A 20347-nucleotide genomic window follows, 5' to 3' on the forward strand; every position below is an offset into this window, starting at 1 on the left:
ACCAGTGCTGATAAGTTAAAGAAAAATAATAGAAATAGGCGACAGTATATAGTTATAACTAGGTATACGCCCTAATTAAAAAATGGTGTAGGTCTGCTCAGGATAAGCGCAAGCGAGGGTGCCAAATAAACATAGTACCGAGAATCAGTTAAGAGATGCTGGTAGCTGGTTTAATATGGTCTGCTAAGACTTGCTGCTGTCAACCGATACAAGAGGACCATAGTCAAATAACTACCCTAGACAGAAGAACAGAATATATGTATCCTCAGAGAGCTGGATGCTGCCAGTGTTATATTCCCTTATGACATCTTAGACCGGAACTTAATATCAGGGAAAATTATCGTTGCAGGCAGTGTTTCATAAAATAAGTACATTAGCTAAGTAAGTACACACTACCAGTAAATAAATTGGTGTTATTCTGCGATCTTTTTCATGTAAGTACAAAATAATTTTTGTATCATAAAATAATATGCTGCCAAAGGTTGTCTTGAAAAATCTATTTGAGACCGCAATTTTTCTATATTTTTAATTTTTCTATAATAAGTTATACATGTACTTATATTCTAATCGTGTACGAAAAATTATATTGTATCTATCTATTTTGACAATGAAATTTATGAGAGTCATTCATTAGGTCATTACGACTCCAGGAATTTCTCCCACAATCACCTTGTTGTACCTACCTTCGCGGATTCGAAGCCGGGACTATCCAGCGGGCCAGTCCTATTTTCATTTCTCGTGCAAACAGTTTATGAGTTAGAGAACAATGTGCAGCAGACAAAGGAACCTCGTGACGTCTGCGATTTCTCTCCGATCAAAATAGCAACAATGCTGCCGGCGGACCTACTGTTATTAATTTGAATAGTATTGTACATTGCCTTGTATTCCGTAGCCTACACTTGGCCCGTTTCTCTGATTGAACGTTATTTAAAAAAGGTTTACATTAATGTGTTGTATCTAAAATATTACACTGAGACCATGGAAAGGTTCCTGTATATTCAAAATTTTATCTAAATTACTACAGCCGTTTGAGCTTGAAAAAGTACCAAAAATAGAGGTACACAGACATAACTTTGCCTTAATAATAATAAATTATATGGATTGTTGAAACTAACATAACTAAGTAGTAAAATACAAAGCACGTGCGTCTATATTGAAACATTAATTTTGGTGACGAATTGTTTAAAGCAATTACAATTTCGTTAATTTGTACATTAGTGTATTCGTGTCACACATGCGCTCATTACTATTTCAATAAGTACAATGTAAAGTGTTCATTAATCATCATTTACATAGCAATATATAACCTTAAGAATCTTTTAGAGCACCTTTAAAATTTATGTTTAAGTACTTTAGTACTTATCCGGAATGCTCCATTTTCTTAGTTCTGCAGAATGTTTCTCAGGTGCCGCCTCTACGTGTTAGACGTAGACTAATGTTATTTTAGTCCCCAGACATTAAAGTGCACATACTTGTTGCTACAACATCAAAATAAAACAAACCTAACAGGTTTCTCTTGTACGCCGCTGGGGGGTCACTCTATATGACTAAAAACTATGTTCGGAGCGCTGCTGCGCAAGCCACGACTCTATCTTGTTGTATTAAACGAGTTAATTGCATGGCATATCTCATTCGTTAGTTTTTCGTCAGTATAAAGTAACCCTTCTGCACCTTGCTATACGTTTGATTCTGGACGTAGAGTCAGCTAAACATAATGTACATGCCACCAATTTTACCCCAGCACTCATGGGTGGAGCATAAATGAATGACATAATATTTTATCGATACACACAACATACAATCTGTATAATAATATTATGATGTATTTTTCATGACATCACCCCTCAGTGCGTCGCCTATTACATCTCTTTTACATGTATTATATCTCTTTTGCTGACTGTATAAGGGATATCTTGATGCAGGTTTTAAAATATAAAAATCGTGATATCAGAAACATGATTACCAAAAATATTCACACCTTAATAAACTCCGCGCAATGAAAAAGTTCTTCCTGGCATTGCCGTTCCATATGTCACTGGAACTTTCAACTTCATTTTTGAAGAAAGTTCATAATGAATAGGGAATATGCAAGTCGTTCAAATAAAGGTCAAATATTATTTATAATAAACTTTGTTATTTCATAACTACGACTCCATCAATATTTTTGATTATAATTTATTTTTGAGCAAGTAAATGAAGTTGAAAAGTACAAAAAAACTTCGGTAAATTCTAACTTCAGAGAAACGTCACCCATTTTCTTAGGGCGGATGTGACGTCAAAATTCTTTATATATCAATCTCAGAATAATAACTTCTTTGCGTTTACGGCGGAAGTTAAATAAATGTCAAGTGTAAACAAAGAAATGTTAATGTCACCGAGTGTTTGTGATGCTCGTTGTGATCAGATACGATGGATCGCATAAAAATTCTTCCAATAGATCCTAGCCTCCTATAACCTCTCCACTTCTTGTTTGATATGCTTGTTTGTTTGCAAAGTTTAGGACTTTTTATATTTTTTGTTGGTAGTGTATGGGCTGCCACTAGTTGTTCTTTTGTAATGAGGCGTAAACAGCCATTCCCTAGTCAACGAGCCACTCAAATATGCTCCATATTGCAACACAATAAAATTAAATTAGTATTGTAAGTATTATGACATGAACATGACAAAAGTTGCTCTCTCATATGTGAACCCACCAATCCGCAGTGGACCAGCGTGGTGGGAAGTGGTCCAAGCTTAGGAAGGGGGTTTAGACCTTTGAGATATGCACAATGGTTCCATTCAAGAGAGCCAGGTGCAGGTTCTTACACCCCCTCACAGATAATAGAATAGAATGACCCACTAACCCTAGCCTCTCTTACTGAGAACCAAAGTTACAGTAAGTACTAATAAACCAATTTATTAGTACTTACATACAATACAAATATTACTTTATATTCATATTGCCATAATAGCGTAATATTGTGTACAAAGGTCCTCTGGTTAGCGCGCTCCCATTTCAAAAGAGCTACTTACGTGCTCCCATTACAAAACAGCCACTGGTCACACTTTATACACTTCCTTTTTCGTTTGTTACCATGACAACATTGGTTTGTTGAAAATACAAAAGTACTCTGTGATTTCTTGATTAGGTAAAAAATCTATGCCGACTGACGGGACTCATTATTCTGAGCCGTGAAGTTAAAAGATTATGACGTCACACCAGCCCGCCATCCTGACGGGAATTTCAAAGTGGTCGTGATGGTTGTAATTTTTTAACTTTCTTTAAAATACCTTAAATTACTTATTTTGGCGTTGAATTTTTTTTTACTATAATAAAATGATGTAAAACTATCCAATAAAAGTATAAAAATTTTTAATGCATATTCCCTATTTTTAAAATTGAAACTAATAATGCTGTGCATCACCCTAATATTATGTTTTTTTAATAAATAACGGTAAAAAGATACTCTTTGCTTTACAAAATTTAAAAATTTTATATGTATAACTGTAAGTATACATAATATTAATACATTTGTGATTCGCTATTCAGCGCTGTGATTGGTCCTAAGGTACGAGCCTAAGTAATATCTCAAGAAAGTTCATCGTATTTCCGCTCCGCATCAGTTTAATCCGGAATCCCCATTCATTTCTATTCATAGATATATAAGAATAGGGGCTCAATCTATTGTATGATTTCCTTTTTCTCCGTATCCATTACTTTCTTAACGTTCAATTAATATCCGAAGGAAAAGCTTTTCGCAACTTTTAGAAGCTTTGGAGTTCCATTGATTACTTTAATTCCAATTCGGATACGACTCCTGAAGAAATTATGTATTTGTTTACGAGTACTATCATTTCGACGGCTATATTTACTATACAACCTTTAACGTTTTATTCATTAAAAAGCCCAATTTCTATTTAATTACTACTATTTATTACCTACAGAAAATCGCACGCCCCTTATCGCGAACTTGTTTTGACAACTATTTTGTATTGAACACTATTACACTAATTACTTCGTTAATTTTACTACTTTTGACTTTGCGATAGTAATATCCATTGTGTCCAAGGCTTTCATACATTTTCGCTCGTGAAATGATAACACCCTTTTTCGTTCGGAACCTCCGAGTATCTACACTATCTACCTAACAAAACTAGCAAAGATACCGCCATACATTTCCGTCGCTATTTCCGGGAACGGGTGCTATACAGAGTATAGAGGAGTTACAGTAGAGCTGTAGGTGCCAGAGAGTACAGAGGAGTTACAGTAGTGCCGTAGGTGCTATAGAGAAGTCACAGTGGAGCCGTGAAACTCAACAATAGGGTTTGAATCACAGACATACATAGGCATGTCTATGCTTCGGATTACGTCTGAGTTCTGACAGACGAGACCCATCCTCACGAGTCACTTGGAGCGAATAGTTACGCTTATGAATAAGTAGTCAAATGTGATAAAACCTAGTTATATTACTAAAGTAGGTATACCTAATACGTTTAAAATTTTCTTTGTTATATAACAATTGCAAACCAAGAAAGCATTACTATGACCCTTCTCATTATCTTCTCAACTGTGTGGGCCACTTTCATACTATACTTATTGAACATTCTTTACTAATAATTATTATTTCCAGAGTGTTATATCAAATATAGGTAATTTTATATACCTACACCTACCGAGTACCGACTGTTAAATATTAAACATAAAACTCGTAATGCTGCCAAAATATATTTGCACCTAGCTATTAATTAAAATCATCAACTAACTCCAGTCAAAATAGATTTCCTAAAATCTAGTTACAGCTAGCAGTCGCTTAGACCGAGCTTAACCTAAAGTTTATATTTAGAGATCCGAGTTCCGGCACTACATCTGATGAAATTCCTGCTGCAGTTCAATCTCGTCAAATTAACGAGGAATCGCATCCCAATTATAGTCTCTATCGACTTATTCCCTATGCCTAGGTTTTGGTATCAATTTATGATTTAGAAGTTTGTATAGTTATGTAGGTACAGAAATAGAACAAACACTAGAAATTCTATTTGCTTGTCTGTTTTATGAATTGTGAATGTCATGCTTATTGGATGTTTTTGGTTGTTTACAAATGACCAACACCTACTATTTATATTATTTTAATTTTTGTGAATAAAACGGAAATCATAAGTACCTAAGTATATTCCTCAATCATCAATCTTAGATTTAAAAAATGCCGTTACTACCTTCCACCTGGTTCAAGTACATTTATAAATATCTTACTTACGTTATACCTATTAAGATTAGCGTTATTACTGCAACCTTAATAACTTCATGTGTTACTGCAGCCAAAATAATCAGGCTAGTTTACAATATTCCGGCAATATGGGTCCGTAATTAAAACGAGCGCCTGCAGCGGCTTCTATTTAATGAGTCGATTAATAGCAGCATTCGTCGACTACGTCATTACCGCTCCAAAGCAAAACCTCATTTGACTGCAGCTCATGCACTTCATCAAGACATGAAGATCTGCAGGAAAGCGAAAGAGAGGAATACCCAGAAATGTTTAGCTGGATTGCGTTACAGAAAATATGTCAGAGTGTGGAGTGAATGTGTGCGGCGGCGGCGACAAGATCTAATAACACACTGGCTTGCAATAATAATTAGTATACTTTTTTAGATCTTGTAGTTATTTAGTTACAAAATTATTGCAATTTTAAATAGTGAAAGATATTTTTGCAGCTTAGTGTAGTTACCTAGTTTGCGAATGGTCGCAGGAGATAGTTACAACACACTACATGTGAGCTATGTAAATCTTTATCAGGGATTTCAAAGGTATAACTAGTATACTTATCATTATGACATGATAAACTTATAAATATTTATAATACCTACAGTAACCTGAATATACACAGGATTCTACAAAGAAGACTGGAAGAGATATCTTTAGGGCAGAATTACTTACAGTTAATTACAAGGTATGTTTATTAATAAGATGCTTTTGCACTTAAGATTCTGAAGGTTCATCCCTTATTACCGCTAGTCTGTACTCGGCCTAATTTTGTCCCGGCCATAATCGTGCCTTGCGTAATTATCCAAGACCTTTATTTATTTAGCTACTAAATGTTGTGATTGTTTGGTTTCCGATACATGATGTATTATTATTTATTATTATTTGACAATCTTCTTGAGCAATAAGCATAAATCAATTTATATTTATCATAATACCTATTACATAAAACCCGTATAATTCCGGATAAACCATTCCAATTCCTCGATTCCTGGAAGCTTTCACTCATGAGCTGTCATAACAATAGGATAATCAAAACGTTTACCGTGTAAACACTCAATTAGAGTTTGGTCTAGCAGAGCAAACAGAGAGGGAGCCATGTAGGTGTGATGTTGACTGAGCCGAGTGGCGAGACTGTATGCATAACGTGTCTATTGTTAGAAAACGGCGCGACTACTTCAACTTTTGACGGCTATTGTGTAGTGCAAAATTTTGTGCAGGGCCCGAAGTTAAGCCCATTGGCGAACCATTGAGGCTGCAATTCAATCGTCACTTCAAACGTATTTATGATAGGACATTTCCTCGTGTTTGCCATGCTATTGACTCATCTATAAAATTAAGCAGACTTCTGTCCATGAAAACTCTTGATAGAAATAGGGAGGTTACTTCTCTATATGTTTCGAACATTCAATATAACTAACCTTTCAACTTAGGTAAAATTTTATATAGGTGGCTTAGTGTATTTTTAACTCTGTAAGTTATACTTAATCATCTCATCGAAAAGTTATTTATTTCCAAATCATTTACAAAATTAGTTACAAACAAACATCGAACGGATAAAATCAATCAATCAATCGTATTGTTAGCAAACAACAAGCAAGAAGGGTTAGCATATTTCCGAAATTCTGTGAACCAATCGCAAACCATAAATCACTTTTAACAAACAAGCTTAATAGCAACAACTAAAAATAAAGTTGTATTAAAAGGAAAACGTTCCACTTCAACAGGTGACGACCTAAATTAGTTCTAAGGCCATCAGTTACAGTGATTGAAGACTATGCCGCCCTAGTGATCGCCGAAATTGGTTACTTAATTCTGTATCATTTTGTACCAGTACTTTTAATTACATAGGTAGGTAAAATAGTTAAACCACATCGATTGTAATATAGGTACAGACAACTGAAAATAAATATCTGATGGTTTAAAAATATAGCCCTATAAAATATTTTTGTCTATGATGTGATTGTATGTTTCGTTCTTAAACACAGCATCATCACCATCGACCACATCTCGTTATAGACATGTCAGTGTCCGAAGATATCTGGGGTTCTTATATCCGGACCTGCGGGATTGAGCTCCTGGATTCTGTCCAGCTAAACGACAACCTATTCTCCAAGGTTAATTAAACATGAAAAATTAAGTACCATTAAGTGTAAAGCAATTCCTAAATATTGATAATACCGGATAATCCTGTAATACTTACCTGCTTATGGAAGATTCCCTGAAGATGTACATCAGAGAGGTGATAAATTGCTGCCTCCGTCTTTGAGTGCTGATTGAGATTCCTAGCGCCCCCGGGACCGTCCCCCGGGTCTTCGCCCTGAGTGAGATCGATGGGGTTATGCCACGGCCGTTATGTTTTATAGCTGTTTCATTTTCGTGTCTTTAATGAAAATTTCATTTTCAGCTGATTTTGACACTCACTGGAGCGTGTTTTTATAATTCTAGCCGGATATTTATCCTTATTTTTATTAGTATTTACCTTTTTTTTTTCCTATGGGCATAAAAGCTATTGATTAATTTACCGTCATATCATATTTTTTGCACCAAGTATATACTACCTATAATTCTTTATTATTCCCACGACCTAATCAAGGTTTTGCGATAACAAACGAGACGGTTTACTTCTTCTCTTGCTAATTGCTTCATGATTGAATGACTTCATTCCATTATTTACTATCATATCAGTAGAATTCCTCACGAATCAATCAATCATCTTATCTTGTCTCATTAAAATTACGCAGATACATATGCAAAGTTACTCAGGCAGATAGTACTAAAAAGTATTTAAAGGTTCAGATGGATACACCCTATAATATAAGTTTTTGATTAAGTAAATAGGTTCTTAATTACCTACACTGTTAGACTACAAGAAATATCTTTAAAACATTATAAGTAACTGTGTCACCTTAGAACTACTTTTTATTTTCAAACCTCTTATTTAAATGTAAAACAATACAATCCGACTTGATAGATATTTTAAAGCCTACAAAGGTTACTTTTATAGCTTGAAATAAAACCATTTGTTCGAAAATCAATACGACAGCAGCTGTTCAGCGGTCTCGTGGAACTTAATACATAGTAGCACAAATAGTCACTTCGGCCACAAAACAATCTATCTAGGTTACCAGTATCTATGTCTGTCTATCATAGGTCCTCACATAACTATTGTATTCAGTTAATATAAAGCTACCAATAGAAACTAGAACAAAGCATCTGTGTGCATATTATTGCATTGATAAGACAGGTGTTCATACATAATACGCCATTTAGCGAGCTCCGTCACATAATCTTGATTAAATTACACACTGAATTATTTATAGGATTCAATGCATCTGTGTTTGTAGAATTCATCCATGTAGGTGTTGTTTTGCAAGCCGTTGAATAGAATATACAACATTGTAGCTACCAAAGAGCTCCAGTTCTTGTGTTTATCGTCTTTTTACCAAAACCACCCAAAACGAATACCACCACCAATACCACGGCATTGCCCCACGTCACTCATAGAAACGAGCCACCAAACTAACAAATAATTCCTCTTTCCAGGTCCCCAAAAGAAGTCCGCTCGCGAATCATCGGGCGAGGGTTGTCAGGATGCCGGGGCGGCGGCGCGCGCCCGGGTAGCGCTCGGCGGCATGGGCTCCAACATCAGCCAGCACTCGTCCAAGGGGCTGAAGGGGCGGCGCGCGCGCTCCAGCGGGGACCTCTGCAATGGGGACTCCAAGAGCCAGACCGAGTCCTCGGTCTGCGGCTCCGTGGTCGGCGACGTCATGGGCTGGAACCGCTCGCTGCCCAACCATCTGGACGGCAACCGGCACCTGGCGGACTACAGTCGCATGAACAACAACTGCGGTGACTTTGTCACTGGCACCTACAATCGGCAGCACGCTAAGGGGGCGAGAGGACTGCGGTACAGAGTGTCTAAGTCTGGTAAGTGTCTTACGGCGTACATTTACTAAAGTATCTGTAAAGCCTGCTCCATACTCTCTACGACTTACTTGTTTCGACAATACCATTCATTATTAAAACTACTGACCCGCCGGCTCTCCCAAATAGAGCCTCTACACTCTTGTATTCCATGCATCTCTTGTAGTTTTGTCGGGAGTCTAGAGCGCGCTTAAGATTATGTAACATATTGATATTGTATGTGTAATTCTTGATGGCCAAACTTGCGATGCTCGCGTTGCGCCTCACAGTGAATGATTCATTACATCAATCACCTCACACGCCACGCCGCGGCTCGTATCTCAAACATTTAGTCTATTTTTATCTACCTCGATCCACTTTAACCTTTTCAGTAGGTCCGTATCATTATGTTCGTGAACTCACCAATTATTTTTGAATTGTTATTACGTGCTTGCATTAGTTACATTCATACATATTATTACAGATATATGCTCACGACGGTAAACCCTGAAAAGGTAGTCAGAGATTTTCATTAGTTATGTAACATTAAACGTCATATAAGAAACGAATGCTTGAAAAGAATCGCTTTTAATCAACATAAATATCTTTATACATTTTCTTTCTATTCGTAAAGTCATCTTTAGTACTCAATAACTGGATGTTTCTGTTAATTATTTCTAACATCTTTTATTTCCCAGTAACAGCATGATAATAATAACAACTGTAAACGCGATCGCCGTAGAATGTGATTAAAGAAAATCATTTATAAATACTTCAGACAAGTCCAAGTTAATTAACGTTTTAACTGCTACGCCTTTACAAGAAATGCAATTCAAACTAATGTATCTTGGCATTGAAGAAACAAGCATAAAGAAGTCTATTAGGTGAATGTGGAATATGTGGCTACTTATAATTCTATCGTCTATTTAGTTCTCGAGTTAAAATTAGTTGGATACATCTGTGAATGTTTTATGATGCAATAAGATATTATTTACTTATGTGTACTTACACAGAAAACATGGACACAGCCAACAAAAAACTTAATCTAACACAAATGGCGGTCTTATCGCTTAAAGCAATTTCTTCCAGAAAATCTTTATTAATAATGGTTGTCATGAAGTTAATTCCAAAATTAACTTAATTATTAAGTAGCTTTTTGATGCTTTCGTGCGTCGTGAATGATTACAAAAGTCTTCAACCAGTGCGTCCTGCCAGTGATGACGTATGGTGCAGAGACGTGGACACTGACGGTAGGACTGGTCCACCGATTTAAAGTCGCTCAGCGTGCTATGGAAAGAGCTATGCTTGGGGTTTCCCTGATGGATCGTATCAGAAATGAGGTTATCCGTCAGAGGACTAAGGTTACCGACATAGCTGTCAAAATATGCAAGCTGAAGTGGCAGTGGGCTGGTCATATCTGCCGAAGAACCGATAACCGTTGGGGTAGGACGAGTTCTCGAGTGGAGACCACGAACAGGCAAACGCAGCGTGGGACGCCCTCCTGCCCGCTGGACTGACGACCTTAGGCGGGTGGCGGGTAGTGGTTGGATGAGGAAGGCCGAGGACCGAGTGTTGTGGCGCTCCTTGGGAGAGGCCTATGTCCAGCAGTGGATGATTATTGGCTGATGATGATAATGATTATGACAATTGCAAACTGTTATTGTTGTAAATATTGCAATAAAAGCACGTAACCTTACGTTTTGCTAATAAGACGATGACATAGTGTTGTGGAGCTCATTGGGAGAGGCCTTTATTCAGCATCAGACGATTACGGTCTGCTGAAGATGATAGAAGTGTTTAACACTTTCGTTTCACTATTTGAAAAACAATGAATTCACGGAACTAGGAACCCAGGCTTTTATGGCGAGATAAAAAGTAAGGAAGTACCAAGCAAAAGGAAGTGATGGATTGATGATTCTTAGGCCTGGGTTTGGGATGATTTTATGACGCTGGACGCGATCTACGGCGTAAATAGGAGACCCGGGCCTTAGTTACTATCGCTAAAGCGTGTAAACGCTACACTAGAAAAAGTTAAAACTTTAAGCAAGGAACATAGTACCTACTTCTCTAATGAGAAGGTGTAAAGCCCGACTTAGGTACACTTTTATAAGAACAGTAGCGATGTATTGCTGTTTTTCATATAATATTTGACATTGACGCTTATGAGATCCAGTGATGAAGATGAGCCTACGACGAATTTATGACGATATCTCCCAGTTTCTTCTTTTTCTTAGCGTATTGGCTACCAACACAAGAGCTGCTGTAGGGTTTGTCAAACTAGCGAAAGGATTAGCCAGTCAGATCAGATAAGTACCTTGATACATCACAATAGGGTGATCTCCGTAAATCATTATAATAAATGTGGGTAGGGTCCATGGTTTGTGAGGTTATGATGAAAAATCGATTAATAATAAATCGAGGTGAAAAATTAATTGCAACTCCGCTTTCGGTTGAAAATTATTTATTAACCGCCCTTTCATTTTTGTTAACAAAATGAAAATATTGGTTGGAAAATAATTCATAACTTCATAAGTGAGACATAAAATGCAGTAATATTTATGCTGATTAATCAATAATTAAAATTACACAACATTTTATATCAATAGACGGCAGAAATAAATAAAGGTAAATCATTTGCTGGGTGTAGCTACCTACTCCGTAATGAAAAGTAACAGTAGACGAAAGCTTTCACATAATTTATTTGTAACGAAAAGTTATTTACGACTTATTTGTTCTAGTTATTGAATTGGAAAAACGTGGTGTTTCCTTTTTCGTGCCTCGTTTTTTTTATTATTATTTCTGCTACATTTAAAACGAAATATAATTTTCTAACGAAACCTTTTGATACCAGCAATTCCTTGATATTGATTGTTGATTGATCAAGCGTAGACTTACTGGTCTCACATTTATTTTGCATGAATAGATGTTTAAGAGTAAAAGGTTTATGTTAAATTTTATTGGTAGGTACTGAAGAGAAGTGACCTACATAATTATATTTAGTGCATTGTAATAATACATAAGGCACAAATCAAACCCAATATTTACAACTTAAATTCATTTGTTTGGTAAAATTTACACCCAAAAATAACTGCATAAAATTAAAACCTTTCCAAGTTACGATGTCACAATTAGTCACAAACAGACTCGAAATAACACATCTCATATTCGGTTTTATTTTAATAAGTTGAAATTGGAATCGGTATTGAAATAAAAATACTTACTAGAAATGAATATTTATTTTTTTAAAGTAAGACGTAAGTATCATAATCTTCATAAGATTATGATAATTCGGTGGCTGCAGCCGCAGCTGGCTACCGGCTGCAGTGACGCCGGAACTGCGGGGCTACCACCACCGAATATTAGCAATCGAAATTCCTCAAGCAGCATCGTTTATCTATCAAATCTTGACATAACTTATATGAATCTGAAAGATAAGCGACGCTGCTCATTAAGGATTGTTTATTGCTAATGTGTCGGTCGTGGCACGACAGCTGTGAATTTAAAAAGCATCTCGAAGAAAGTAAACACAAAGTACCTAGCAAATTATTTTTATGAAATTAATAAACCTGTGAAAATAACGAATGGGATGCTGCGTCACGTTTTGTTAACTTTGTACATCGCTGTGTTTTTGTAATGAAAATTTGTGAATTAAACAATGAACTTGCCGTGACGAAGCTGAATTAAACTGACGGTTCACACGCGGAGTTTTGTATTTTTATTTATTATGGAGCCCGCTATACTTACAGGGTGATGCTAAATAGCAGGCCATAACCAAAAGGAAGATTTTTAGTGTAAAATTTACATTTTAATATTGTTATATAAGTACAAAATATGGGTGTTATAAGATTATAGCGCGTGTCTGTCCGTAGCCATATACCTAAAGAACCCCGACGCCTTAGACTGATTTGCAGATGGACATGATCGACTGCCGTGAACTTAATAGTGCTTAGATTACCGATGTAGACACCATTAAATCCGACAACCCTAGATTGTACTCATTATGTTTATTCTATTTTGGTCTAGATAATCTGAAGGGACCTAAAGTTTCTACAGCGATCGAATAGCTCAAAGATTCAGAGTACAAATCTACGCCAGGAAACGTATCGACCGATCTGAAATTACCACAGAAAAGTAGGGAAAACATCATCTGTCTCCTTTCTTCTTCAGGGCCGGAAGGGAGAGGTAATCACTAACGTAACATTAAGCAATGATGGCACAACCCCGGGATCTTAGCCCTTTGGCTTTGTTCATTGATCCAGGACATTGAGACTGATCCAGTTCACTGTTCTTGCTGGATATGTAAACAATTGTATTGTTTTAGAAGATCATGGAAATGATTAGCATTAAGTTCTTCTTTGTACCAATTTACTTTGTGCAATAAAGAATTTAATAATAATAGTAATGGTTGCTGCTCTAGCTTATAACAATATTTAGTAGGTAGTTGTTATCTCTGTACCTACACTGTTAGACAAAATTCAAGTGAAAATACTGTTGGGCGACTAGTCGCGACTGTAAATGACTGAGAATCTTCGTAACGGGTGCTTAAAATTGATCAGACATGTTTTAAGGCCATTGACAGCGTTTACCATTGCGTCTAAAGATTCATTGTTTAAAGGTCTCTATAAAAAGCTTAAAAAAATCGTGATTATCTAGATGACCTACAGCTATATACATAGCTCATGACTTACTAGTAAATGGAAACTTCGTTTTCAAGAAGTCTCTAGAAGTTTTGTGCTTTATCCAAGAGAGAGAGCTTTTCGTTCCGTGAGGCGTCCTTTAAACTTGACTTTAGGTAGTTTCCCAAAAGGAAAGTTGCCTATCCTATTTAAATTCATGTCTGTACCTAAAACGATTACTTACTTGTTAAGTTGATTTTCATTAATCATGTTCAGTTCAAGTAAGTAGGTGTACTATTTACATAGGCTGTATTGTATGCTGTATATGTAATATTTGACAAAATCATAAATAGAAGCATATAGTTACATGTGCCAATGTAATTATCGCTTCCTTGTGTGATAATGCGCCGAGAAAAATGCAGTATTTGCCAATTTTCTCGTAGGCCGAGCCAAAAAACGCCTTATCTCAATGCCATAAGTTGTAAAAATAAATGAGTAACAAAATGCCGCATTTTCCGAGCCTCTGTAATATAAGGAGTGAGTCACAGTTACTACCAAATTAAAGTAACATTTCCACAACACAAACCGTTATACCGTAGGTGGTATGCTGCTTGCGGTAGCAGCATTAACTTCATCGTATTTTCTTAACAAAATCACGTGGAAATTTCAAGCTTCTCGTTTATGCTACGAATAGAATTGTATTTGTAAACCTTGTTTCTACTTAGGCATTTCACCAGCCATCCACTAACAATTGCTTAATAAATTCATGCAGAACATGTTAAGTATTATTATTCAAATATCGAAACCGAATTCCAGACCAGAATGCTGATTTGATAAAAAATATTAGTCTTTCGGTTTTCCTCGAAACGCTTGCAAAGCAATGGTCAGGAAATAAATTCAATCATCAAAAACCCACATAAAACAAAGTCGATCGGCTGGATGTAAATTCGATCGAGACCGAGTGAGCCCGTAGCCTAAACATTCCATTTGGCCCTTGTCACAGTATTTATTAAAGCGTATCCAGTAAAGGTTAGGACGTGGACGGCGCGAGTTATTCCGAGACGGTCCGTGTGCGCGTCGACGTCGAACCCCTTTATGTGTGCCCTTGACCCGCCGGAGTGACACACTCGCAGGCATGCACAGTTTATGAAACATAAGGTTTAAAATAACATAATTTGTAAGTAGTGTAAGGAAATAGTACCTAATATCCTGGGCCAACTGGTAGATTACCTAATTCAAATACTTAAGTATATACTTACAACATAATACTTACCTAGGTATACTTAATAATGCAGGTATTATGTTGTAAGTACCTAATGTACCTATATACTATAATATAATATGTAACTTATTGTGTGTGGCATTATTCTCAAAATTAAAAAGGTGTTGGAAACAGAATTTACACATTCGTACTTAGATATTTTAACACAAAACCTATTGAAAGACTAGATTTTTGAGAAGGTTGTAAAGCTCCCGTAATACCGAATCCTGCCTATTTACGCTTGCCCAAACTACCATACTTCCGTTACTAAAACTGACCAACCGAGAACTCTTTAATCCTCATCAGCTAAGCGCCGCGAATACTGCTCAATGCGTGTACAACGTGGCACTTTGTATTTATTCCGAGGCGAGCGCGTGACGTCATTCCCCCTCCCCCTCCCCTGTTCCCTCTCCATCCCCTCCCTCCGGGCATTTCGTGTCATGCGCCGCGCTGCACGAGCGAAACCTACGGCAATGGGTCCTGGGGGGCTACTTCTGCTTGACGAAATACGAAGAGATAACTTGCCAACGCAACGGTACGTTTAATGCAACGAAATAGAGTCGTGTTGGGCGAAGCAGCGCTCCGAAATATCGCTTTCGTAAAGCTTCAGTGACCTTCCTGGCTCCTTATTCTGAGACGAGTGTAAAGTTATTCGAAAACTTTCGATACTGAAATATGAGAAGAAAAGGTTAACACTTCCCTATGGTCCAATAAGCTATGTATGGTAGTGGTATTATGCGGAAAAAGACAGCCTCATCTCCCACGAGTGGACAAAATAAACACGAGCTTATGCATAAAAAACAAACCTATAGATTTCTTATTATTTATTTATCCAGCTTAATTTGGTATCGAATGTATACTGGTTCAAAAATGCTAACTTTGCCTGAATAGCTCCCCCGCTAACTTTGGTTGGCTTAACATCTACATTAATTAATACGGACTGAAAATTCGGTGCCAGCCTAAATACTACGTTGAATAGAGAAATGACCGATCCTTTTGTGAGAATTTAATAGCTTTCAGCATTATATTAAACCAAAAGTTTACGTTGAATTATACTTTCATTAAATCATAGTTTTGCAATCTTTTTACTGTGTCATTGAAAGTTTGCAAGTGATTCACACTCGTTTGGAAAGCCCACCATTTTCTTAGATCTTATATTACAATACGTATACCATAGGTCTTTCAACTCTGTGGAACATGTTGTTTTTCGGAGGAAAGGTTAGCCAGGTCAGGACTCTTTTGTTCACAGCGAACAAATAGCGTTATGCAACCGATTGCGAGATACCAAGATAAACATGCTTAGCTCCACAAATACTTCCCGCTATCTTTATACGTACGTTTATTTTGCCACAGGATGTTACACGAATGTTTTATTCCCGGAATAATTTTATTATCTGCTTAAACGTGCTCCACCGCTGCATACTTCGATTAGCCCATTAAATAAGCGATACTGCAACAATTGCCTCAGTGAACTCTTTCAACAACAACTGCCATTATTGACTGCGCCAAAGTGTCCTCAATATTATTACAATAGCCCAACCACGTACTGTGGCGTCTAAACAAAGGAGTGTATCGCCTCGCCCTGCATTCACTGCCGGGTTTGCCCCAGCGCCCGCCCGGACCCGGAGACAAAGGCCTCGATGGACAATCGCCACGAGCGCGGCACATCAGCAGATTGGAATAAGCAAATGCATGAAAGCGCTTGTTAAATGCAGAGAGCACTTGGGAGTTGGAATGACTTTTATGTGGAGTTCTGCAGCTCCGAGCCACTTGAATGAAAGCTTATTTTATATCGCAAAAGACTAGTGGAAATAAAAGCTGGCGTCTCCTCGCCACTGAGGCATTTTGTGATAAGGGAGGGCTTTGTTGTGGGACTTGTTCCTTGTTTTGTGCTCGGCGCGGATTGGCCAGACGACTCGATAACAGTGAACGACCATGCCGCCGCCGCCGTCGCCGACTGTTGGCAAATAAACAATATACGGATTTACTTTTGCACTTTCTTCTATGGGATGGAGAATTGCTATTGTCATTTCACACGATTCATTAAATTCTTCATAAGTAAGTAGATAATTCGTCGGCGGTTACGATGAAATCCAACATAACCGTCACTTTTACCAGCCGTAATCGTCATAAGCTAATTTCTAAACTGTGTTAGTGTTCAGGAATAACATGCATACCTATATATGCTACTTCTAATTAGGTAGCTGTAGATGGTACATATCATAATCATAATCCTTGTAAATTCCTACTCCGAGTAACAAGACCTGCTGTCTCAAGCTAAAAGATTGACGAGTTTTTTTTATGAAAAACTTAAAACATTTATCACATTTCGTGACAGTTTGCAAATTGTCTAATCTTGCATCAACTTTGCTGTTTCGTTTCTAAATGATTAATGTTCAAAAATAATATTAACGTTACGATAGAAGTTTTATTCTAGGTACATCTACTCGTACTACAATTTAAAACCATATCACAAATAATGCTTCTTGGTAAACATAAAGTTTATTCACATTGTGTGAACACAAAACTACGATGTTGTCCGAATTAGGTGTAATTTTATTTTGACCTAATCATCATCAACAGCCACACTTTTGCACATAAGCCTCGCCCAAGGAGCGCCACGTACTCTGTCCTCGTCTTATTTCGACCTAAAGTTTTGTAGCAAAGACTGGAAACCTTACTAAAATAGTGTGGTTACTCTTCCAACCACCTCAAGAATGTTGTTATTGCAGCTATGAATCGTAAGAAGCACCAATATTTCTCACTGTGAAAATAAACAACAATTGTCTGAAATTTCTGAAACAGTGTTCACTGCAGGAGCATTTTAGATGTGACTGCATAATAGCGACACTAATGTTAGTGTATATCATTCCTGAGTGCTGCAATTACTGTGACTTAGTTAACATGCTTGTAAACGGTGCTAGTCGGTGTTGCACGGTCAGCTTATATTCTACATACACACATAAAAATAAAGAATAGTCTATACAATAAACAAATTATTTACATATAGTAAGTACAGTAATTAGTTAGATAACTAGAAATACATAGTTATATGTATACTTATACTGTATTTCACATGATGATTTAAAACTACAGTAAGTTACTAGCAAGTGGTCTGGGTATTTTATCTTATTAAGTTTAATTTTGAAAAGTAACATAGCGACTTTAATGATAAATTAGGGTAATGGAAGTGTACATTCTTAACTTACAAGGACGAATACAAAAATAACGAATAAATACTACATAACACGAACCAGTTTTATTTGATTCGCTGAAACAATGAATTAGGTCATAACATGTTATATTTAGCACAGTTAGGTATGTACCTATTTGTAAACCAACACGCTAGGTACAAGTAAAAAAACACGACTAGGAAAACATACCGTACCGCAAAAAGTTTTAACAAGGTATAAAGCGAGTTTAACACGGTTTCTGAAAAAAATCTGTAAAATCTGAAAGTATCTGATCACAACTAAACACAGTTAATTTCTATCCAACAATTGATTTTCAGGACAATCTCGCGACGTGACACAAGGAAAGCAAATATCAAAATCGTTTGTGCCAACATTTACAGCAAAAACGGATACAAAAACATCACACAAATCGAATCCTGTCTAACCGCTAAATAGAAGGGCTACTGTAAACTTATCTGAGCTTTCAGTTTTACCTGGTAAGCAGCAAAAGCTATATTTGCGTGCAAATAACTCACAGGATTGTATGGCTGAGGTACAGCTATTACCCCGGCATTATATTTTATTGCCTTTGCCCGTTCGTTTCCTGACTTCCGTTAGGAGAACGCGCCAAAATTCAAATATAGAACATACTAGTAGGTAATACCAAGTATTACCTGTATTACTTCCTTTTCCACGCCCTGCCATTAGGATAGCTGTTTTAGATAGATAACGCTCACGAATCCTTCTACCTAGCTCAAAGCTCTGCGTAAATACTAAGTTACGACTGAGTAAGTGTAGTTTATTTTTATATCAACCGTTGACCTATTGTGACCTGGGCACTCGAGTGAGACAAAGAGTACAAAAAACTTGCTCTATAAATTCCAGTACCGAGTTTAAGTTTACGAAGCATGAAGTTGTAAAGGTCTCCTCTGCGGTGGCTGGCTTGTTTCATCATGGCATGGCTAGTGGCTACGGCCTTGGGTAGAGGCTTCTGAGATGCTTATGTACTTATGTTTTTTTTGTTGTAAATACAGGAATTAAATGTCTACCTTCTGGATTTATAGGCCGTCCTTAATTATTGAATAGATCACTTGACTAAATTACACAATAAGTACAACACACACTTCATATCGTACATTGAACTACGAACATATATATTTGTGCAATAATGGATTAAATAAATAAACATAGAGGAGAGTTAGTAATATCCACTATAATATTACTTACTGTCCTAAATTACGAAGTAAAGATGACTTAGGTACGTTATTTTTTTTGTTTTAGACATTTTTATTATGTATACAAGGCGGGCGAGATAACTAGACACCTGGGTTAAATGACATTTGTCTTTAGTACTGAGTGCAAAAAAAGTAATATCGATATTACAAAAAATATCCTCTTTGCTATCAGTATTTTTATAACTAAGCTCGGCTACAAAAATATGAACCTCGCCCTACTGCGCAGTTTTAATGAACTAATTTTATAAAGAAAATTGTTGCGAGAACGTAAACATAATAATATATTATACATGTAGCGCCCCGATATTTGAAATTATTCTGGTTATCTAAAAACATACTTACTTACCTGACTTTTGTTATATTGTAATATAATGTATGAATATTTGTTTATACAGAGGGTGTTGCAAAAAGGGTGTTATACTAAGCCGAAACCAGCATGTGCAGCAGGTTATGTCTAAGCCCGAATCTGAAATTGGAATTTCAAAATTCGCGAGATAAAAAATCACTCTCCATAATAAAAAGTCACTTGACCAACTAAGTTTCTATGGAAAATGAATTTAAAAAAATTACGAATTTTAAAGTTCTGATTTCAGTTTTGGGCTTAGATATAACATGCTGCACATGCTGGTTTCGGCTTAGTATACCCTTTTCGCAACACCCTGTATTAGTATTCAAGTTGATACCTACTTGTTAAAGTAGTAACAAAAAGTATGCGATAAAAAATATTTATTGTTAGGTAATTGTCTGATAATTCTTATGCTAACGCTACAAAAGGACGAGAGCGGGGCCTCGCGCGGGGAAGCGGGGGAGGGGTAGATTTTTGGGCCAGGTGTCTAGAAACTTTGCGCGGGTTGTACCTACTGTATTCGCTTCCAAGCAAATGTTATGAAAAGCTTCGAGGACTAATATTTTTATGAAA

At 36.7% G+C, this 20347-nt stretch overlaps 1 protein-coding gene across 4 annotated transcripts in view; it reads left to right on the top strand.

Annotated features, from left to right (window-relative positions):
* The window catches only part of LOC105380288, a 76316-nt gene that overhangs the window by 15842 nt on the left and 40127 nt on the right, over window positions 1–20347 (top strand). For all 4 annotated transcript variants that reach the window (XM_048624771.1, XM_048624773.1, XM_048624772.1 and 1 more), the window contains exon 2: window positions 8784–9167. In XM_048624771.1, the coding sequence (XP_048480728.1) occupies window positions 8784–9167 (384 nt within the window). The remainder of the gene's footprint in view (window positions 1–8783; window positions 9168–20347) is intronic.

The sequence above is a fragment of the Plutella xylostella genome, chromosome 12 (assembly GCF_932276165.1).
Source record: "Plutella xylostella chromosome 12, ilPluXylo3.1, whole genome shotgun sequence".
Classification (NCBI taxonomy): Eukaryota; Metazoa; Arthropoda; class Insecta; order Lepidoptera; family Plutellidae; genus Plutella; species Plutella xylostella.